The sequence below is a fragment of the Eleutherodactylus coqui genome, chromosome 7 (genome assembly GCF_035609145.1).
Source record: "Eleutherodactylus coqui strain aEleCoq1 chromosome 7, aEleCoq1.hap1, whole genome shotgun sequence".
Taxonomy (NCBI): domain Eukaryota; kingdom Metazoa; phylum Chordata; class Amphibia; order Anura; family Eleutherodactylidae; genus Eleutherodactylus; species Eleutherodactylus coqui.
In genome coordinates, this window is record NC_089843.1 from 50,393,773 (window position 1) to 50,401,601 (window position 7,829).

A 7,829-nucleotide genomic window follows, 5' to 3' on the forward strand; every position below is an offset into this window, starting at 1 on the left:
CTTTGCACTGGGCCTTGACAAGCTCTGACTCACGATTGATCTCGCTCTGCCTAGGTGGGGCTCACTCCTTCCTCCTCACATGCACATCCAAGCTGGGAAAACCTCTCCTCCTCTTCTGTGCTTCAGTACATGAGGCTTAAAGGTACCCCGATGTAGCTCGACCTCTTCACTAGGACTCCCAAAGATATGGACTCCCTTTCCCGTCTCAAGCACTCACATTTATAATCTCACTGATACCACGTGACAGGACGTAAATTGATACATTCACATGCACTCTGCAGACTTTTGCAAACACTTAAAGGGGTTGTCCCGCGCCGAAACGGGTTTTTGTTTTTCAAACACCCCCCCCCCCCCCCCCCCCGTTCGGCGCGAGACAACCCCGATGCAGGGGTTAAAAAAGAACACCGGAGAGTGCTTACCTGAATCCCCGCGCTCCGGTGACTTCTTACTTACCTGCTGAAGATGGCCGCCGGGATCCTCTCCCTCGGTGGACCGCAGGGCTTCTGTGCGGTCCATTGCCGATTCCAGCCTCCTGATTGGCTGGAATCGGCACGTGACGGGGCGGAGCTACACGGAGCCGGCATCCTGCACGAGCGGCCCCATTGAGGAAAGAAGAAGACCCGGACTGCGCAAGCGCGGCTAATTTGGCCATTAGACGGCGAAAATTAGTCGGCTCCATGGAAACGAGGACGCTAGCAACGGAGCAGGTAAGTGAAAAACTTCTTATAACTTCTGTATGGCTCATAATTAATGCACAATGTACATTACAAAGTGCATTAATATGGCCATACAGAAGTGTATAACCCCACTTGCTGCCGCGGGACATCTCCTTTAACCTCTCACTTGCTGCAGCTGTGCAATACACATAACAGAATGACAAGACAGTTTTGCACAAAGCATCTACGTAACACATACGTGTATAACATTATGGAGGGGGCCAGGAAAGCATGTACTGGGCCACTATACCCTGTCTGGTTCACTGAACTTTTGCAAATAGTTTGGTTTGATCTGAATTAGTTTGAACTGAACTGAAAGTTCACCAAAACCCTTACAGCTGGTGTATAACACTGAGAGCCATAAAAGCCCGTGTATATCACTCTGAGAGTATTACACATGGCTTTTATGGGTCTTAGACAGTGTTATACACCAGTGTTTAAGACTCTGCTAAAAGTTTGGTTTATCATGAACCAGAATCAAGCTTTTAGCAGAATTTGACCCCAAACAGGGTTCTATGGGTTTGGTTTACTCAACACTGGTCCCATTTATGGCATCCATGATGATCATCATCATCATACTAGAGACATCAATAGCTGCTGCTTGTGATCCCTGGTGATCAGCTGTTCTCCCGGGCTTGTCACTTTGTATAGAGAGTTGTCTTTGTGCAGGAAGCAGACAGCTCCGTACATTGTGTAATGGCCCCAGCTGGTATTGCCGGCTCAGTCCCATTGAAGTGAATGAGACTGGGAATAGGTCATCAATACTAAGAAGTGGGACAAACCCTTTACGTTTTAATTAAATAACATCTAAAATTCGGAAAACCTAAATTTGATACGAGGCTAAAGTTTTGTTGTGTTTTTATTTTTTTATTTTTTTTTTAAGCTAAAATCTATAATTCTCAAATACATTTTCATGTCTTGGGTTGGACTTGGAGTCTGAAACCATACAATGAGATGATTGCTTTGTGTTACCTGCAGATTAAACAGTGCTCCAGTACATGGCTATGAGCGAGATGTTGGGCATAATACCACCATTAGATTGACGTATCCAGAGGGGGCACCGGTCTCAGAGCAGGAATATTTCAATAACAGTCTTTTTGTCAATGTCCTCTTCAAACATGCAGACCTCTTATGGCTACAGGCCATTCTGAAGAACGAGAAGCTGGTGAGTAGATGCTGTCCAATGCATGGAAAATATAGGAAGATTTTCTGATTATTGATGGGGTGCATGCTATATGACATTGGCGTATAGTGCTTTGTGTATAGTGCAGTCTGCAGTACCTCAGGTTGACTTGCAACCATTTAATCTCCTAAGGCTCTGCTGTACAGCAGAATGCTGCCTCATGCTTCATAGACTTGTTTTAAGTCCTTTCTACTCAGACTTCAGAAAGTGTAAGAAGAGTGTGCGGTTTGGGGTTAAAAATAAGTTGAAAGTGCCACAACGTTTGGTGTATATTACATCAGTCCACCCACTTGCCTAGTAGTCTGAGCAGCTCTCCCCTCCTTAGTGATCTCCGCATGATCACCCTCAACAGTAAGTAGTAATAAGCTTCCCCCTTGCAGTAGTCACAGCTTTGTTTCCCAAATTGCCCACACTCATAATAGAAAACCCCTCTCCACACACTAGTCCCCTAGCCTCTCACCCATGTATTCACCTTCCAGAATGCACCCTCTCCAGCTCCTCACCCATGCTCTCACCTTCCATGATGCACACTTTCCTGCCCCTCACCCATGTAGTCACCTTTCATGATGTACCCTCTCCAGCTCCTCACCCATGTATTCACATTCCATGCTGCACCCTCACCCATGTAGTCACCTTCCATGATGCACCCTCACCCATATAGCGCAGCTTAAGAAATAGATCAAGTGGTTTCTCCAAATGTTACTCAAAATGCCACTTTCAATAACTGCAGTCTCAGAATTATTCGACCCCTTCATGACAAGCATCTTTAGCAATTCGTACTTGATGCATAGCCAGATAGCAGCTTATGACAGAGTTCCTGAAGAATCTTAGCCTATTCCTCCTGAACAATGGCTTCCAGGTCACTAATATTCTTGGGGTTGTGTGCTGCAACAGCTCTTTCTACATTGCTCCAATGATTTTCTATGGAGCTCAAGTCAGACAACTGTGACGGCCACTGAAGAATCTTCCAGGACTTCTCCTGAAACCAAGTCTTGGTGGACTTTGAGGTATACTTGGGATCACTGTCTTGTTAGGAGGTCCAGTGGTGTCAAAGCTTCAGCTTCCTCACAGAAGACATGATGTTCTCTCCAAGGATTTTGTGATACTTGATTGCATTGATCTTGCCCTCCACACATTGCAGGTTTCCAGTGCCAGTGGAAGCAAAGCAGCCCAGGGCATCACCGAGCCACTGCAATGCTTCACTGTGAACAGGGGTTCTTTTCATTCTTCCTCCTTCAGACTTACCACTGATCTATAGACCTGAAAAGTACTACTTTTGTGTCATCACTCCACAGAACAGAATCTGGAGCTGACTTTTCTTGTGCATTTGGGTCAGTAGAGAGTTTATATCTCGGGAATCCGGACACAAAGACCTTTAGAGTTTAGTATGCACCTTACTGTGCAAATGGAAACTTCAGTGCCTTCTGCCACCAAATCTTGCTGTAGGTTTTTTATAGTCATTTGAGGGGTTTTGACCATCTGTCTACTTAGGAATCTGGTAGCAGCCGGTGATGGCTTCCTCTTTCTGTCACATCCAGCTAGTGTATCCAGTGTTCCTTTAACTTTGAGCTTGTGAAGTATGCTTCTAACTGAGTCTCTAGTAACATGGAGTGTCTTTTGCTATTTGTTTGTACACTTTTCATTTATAGACGGCAATGACCTCTTCTCAACTTTTTGGATCACTCACTTGACTTAGCCATAGTTCTAACATGCATTCAAATGTCAACAAAGTCCTTACCAGTGCAGATACTGTATTTGATGCATTTTATCTCAGACATACCTGATGCAACTAATGAAGCCCTTCATTATTTGCATCAGGTGCTCTTGAGACAACACCTGATTTGCATTGTATACTCTTATGAGGGAGTCTATTCAGGGGGTTGAATAATTTTGAGACTGCTGTTTAAATTTCTTGTTCTTTTGTTGTTTTTTTTAAAGTTAAACAGTTTTTTTAAAGTTTGTAAATTTACTAAATAAACCTGATTTGCATTGGGGCTTGAATAATTTTAATTGCAAATGTACATGTAAAACAGCCTATTGCTTCCTGCATTGGTCTGTGCTAACAGAGACTGATGCAGAAGGGGCTCACGGGGCTGTTATTCCTTTGCAATCCAATTTTGGGTTCAGGGTTTCCTATGGGGCTTTCTCTTTCTGCCATTTTACAATGGCGCTATCTGCTGGCTAGAGCCAATACTGTGCTATAGGACATGCTGGAGAGACCCCCGACAACAGAGCGGCCAGTAATCTACAGTAAGAATACCCTGCCGGACATCTTCCGACATCAGGGGCTGTAAGGCCTTCAATCTGAATGTCTTCAGACGTCAGACAGTGGATTGGAAAAGGTTAATATTATTGCTATGTGCACTCTCTTCCTGAAAGGAATGGCCGCTGATCACTTCTGCATGGAGATGTCGAGCTTTATGCATTCAGCTAATGGTGGAAACAACGGGTTTGCTAGGGCTAATTGGCTAATTATCGCAGCGACTTGACGGCTTTCTTTTGTCCAGTCCCTGTAGTAAATTATGTGCTGAATGCCCTGAAAAGAAGTCTTCGGGCAACCTTGAGATTGCTGTGAACTTAGACTTACCCTGGTGTAGTTGGTGCAAACACATTAAATCTCATCCTCACCCAACTGTCCCTGTCTTTACAGCAGCCATAGACAATAGATACTTTCTCCGTATAATTCATCACACTTTGCTTCACTTCGCAGTCCACCTGGAACAAGTTATTTTTCTGGAAGGGTGTTGTAGAAAAACTACCAGTTAAAGCTCAACAAATCCGGATCCTGAATCCACTTATAGTCAAAGAGACGGCTCTGGACATCCTGCAGTTTCCCCCACCTCAGTGGAAGTGGTGGGGCTGGGCCAAGGTATGTTGAGTTGACGATGTGTAGGAAGTAATAAACTATAATGATTGGTTTCCTGCGAGGCTTGCCACCAATTGTCAATGAAAGGGAGGACGCCCACTCTTCAGGCCGTTATGATACATCACCACCTTCCTTCTACTAATTATAAGCTCTGTCTACAGCTGCTTAGTGCCATGTTAGCTCAGGCGTGGGTGTCTTTACAAGTAACGTCAGCTATATTACCACCACTAACTAGAAGCCTTCGATTCGTATGACACATTGTTAAAAAAAAAAAAAAAAGCTCCTGTCCTCTCTGTTTCTGGAAAAGCTGGTAACAACCAACATGGCTGCCAACAGAGCTTATAAAGTGGTTGTCAGCCAGCTTAACTTGCCCCCTTGGAAGGCAAACTTGACTAGTAATATAGCAATATGGGCACAGGTTGTATCACTACAATACAAGGCAGATTTGCCTTTCAGGAGTCTTTATAGACTGACTGACAACTGTTGGAGCAGAAGTGGTGGCCCAAACCAGATGACAAGCAATAAGTCCTACTGTCTATACCATTGACTCATTAAGCTTGTGGTTTGCTACTTCAATCCCCAAAGCAGCTATAAACGAAGAATAGTCATCTGCTGAGTACAACTCCTATTGTTTGGCAACAGATCAGCTAGCATTTAGAAATGTGATGACGGACATACTGGTTGTTACCCAGTTTTCCCAAGTTGGAATGTGAAAAGCATTGGTGGCCTATATCTACATCTAGGACTCTAGAGTTGTAGTTAGACATTCCTTCCCCTGGGGCAAAGGATTTAGTTTGCAGCTCTGGTCTTGTTTTTAAATATTAAGGCCAAAACAGAGGCGTTTTTTTTGGACTGTTCAGGCGTCAAGCACATGAGATGCATGCCCCATCGTTTGTTTTCCCAGCTACACCCCCGTCACGATTCTGCAGGCTGATAACCGACTACGCCGGTCCCAACAGCAGAAGTAGACCAATCATAGTCACTCGCTAAGTGGCATACCTCTGGCTAGACAACGAACCAACCTGTTAGGGAGTATAAAGGATGCACAGATGAAGAGATCATACTTGTGAACTCTCCTGGGAACATCTAGGAGGCTCCCAAAAAAATGGAAAACCTCATGAAAAGTTGGCAAGTCTCCAGGGCAATGGAGAAGCATGTCGTAAAGTAGCGCTCTGTGAACATTTACCAAGCATGGGATGGGAGTGGGATAACAAGGCGTGTAGCTTATGAAAAATGAGCATGGTTTAAGAAAAGAGGGCCTGTATATACCCCAAAAACCTCTCTCTGGCCACAATATCACAAAGTTGGCAAGTATGGACTCTCTTGAATTGCCCTTCAAGACCAAGTCTGTGCAAATCTATCCCATGTGGACATGACCTTACAATGCTGAAATCCCAGGAAAGTTTGTTACTACAACAAACTTTTTGTTCAGGGCTACAGGAAGCTGTCACTCAGATGACCTCATCAGGGCTTGAACCAATTAGGTCGTGAAGATGGCACTTGAAATACAGGTTGCTAATAAGTCTTATTTGGATGTTTCACCTACTCAGGAGAACACGATTGCCAGCTGAGCATGGAACATAAATTTTACGTCGCAGCTGCACAAAGCCCAGAAAGCAGCGACATAGATGTACAGTGGGCAGTTGCAAAGCTGTTAAACAATACAGACAACAATATGAAGTTCTCCCCTCATTATAACATCTGTCTTGTTTTTCTTCTAGAACATTCCCACCATTGGAGCTGTAGCCGTAGTTCTGGCCACCCATTTATGTGATGAAGTGAGTATTGCCGGCTTTGGATATGACCTCAGTCAGCCGAATACACCCTTGCATTACTTTGACAACCTGTGCATGGACCTGATGAACCACCAACCAATGCATGACATCGACAAGGAGAAGAAGCTGCTGCAGACTCTGGTGCGAGAAGGCGTGGTGAAGGACTTAAGTGGAGGACTCCATTGTGAATTCTGTCCCTCCCATCAGACTCACAGGGTTTCCACCACTGCATAGATATTTGTTTTTTTTAGACTTGGATTTGGATTATCATATCATACGATGAGAGACCGCTCCTTCAAGTGATATAAATACTGGGTTTTCCTCCTGTGGAGTATTCTTTGTACTGCTGCATCGATGTTCATCTCCAGGACACTTTGGAAAATCAAGGTTGTCCGCTCTCCATCCATGGCGGGAGTGTGGAGACATTCCGGAAATTGACAGATAACTAGTCATAGCAGGAAATGCTGCAAAACCATCATACAATATCTGAAGTACTTCTTGGTTTCCTCATCCGCCATCTTTAAAATAGCAAGCTATGTTCACAAGGATATGGCGGCCCACACATTTTCAGCTTCTAACATCATCTGCATCCAATGAACAAAATTGTCGTCAATCTAAGACAATCAGGACGACATCTCCCAGTTTGTATTGGCATTCTGTAGCTGTTAGAGCATGCTGGGAGTTGTAGTATCACAAGTAGACCACTGGACAGAAAAAAGGCAGCAGACAATCATTTTTAATTATTCTGCAATGTTGATTTAATCACCATTGTGTCTAGTTACCCCATTCTTAGAATGGGGAAAGTGTTTGCCCCCCAGGACATCATTGCTTGTGTGGTGATGCCAGCTGGGCATGCTATTGTTATTTGAAGTGGACAATCTGCATCATGCTGTATTCTATTTTGCTCACATGGCAGCTTTGAAAATCCATTTATGGAGACTTAAATAGCAGAACTGTCATTTATCCTCTCATATGGAGGTTTCCCTCTTCCAGTCTTGGGTAGTGACTTGAAGCGCTGCCTTATATATCGCACTTGCTTCTTGATGCCATCTGCAACTTTTCTTTTCATAGATGCTTAAAATATTGCAAAACCACTTGTGGAGGATGACTGGGCTCCATATAGTCACACCATGTACCTCTATGCTGGTCCTCATACATGTGCAATCACATGAGTTATACAGGATTGCACATGGCTGCTTGCTTCCAAAACTATGCCACAACTGCTTACAGGTTAAATGTGGTATTACAGCTCAGCCCTATTCACTTTAAGTGACCCTCCGGATTCGGGA

The 7,829-nt window shown here is 44.2% G+C and overlaps 1 protein-coding gene across 3 annotated transcripts in view; it reads left to right on the forward strand.

Annotated features, from left to right (window-relative positions):
* The window catches only part of ST3GAL5 (ST3 beta-galactoside alpha-2,3-sialyltransferase 5), a 67,198-nt gene extending 59,713 nt beyond the window's left edge, over positions 1 to 7,485 (forward strand). For all 3 annotated transcript variants that reach the window (XM_066572994.1, XM_066572992.1, XM_066572995.1), the window contains exons 5-7: positions 1,695 to 1,881; positions 4,610 to 4,768; positions 6,487 to 7,485. In XM_066572994.1, coding sequence (XP_066429091.1) covers positions 1,695 to 1,881; positions 4,610 to 4,768; positions 6,487 to 6,774 — 634 coding nt within the window. In that variant the 3' untranslated portion in view covers positions 6,775 to 7,485. The remainder of the gene's footprint in view (positions 1 to 1,694; positions 1,882 to 4,609; positions 4,769 to 6,486) is intronic.
* Positions 7,486 to 7,829: the final 344 nt, after the last annotated feature.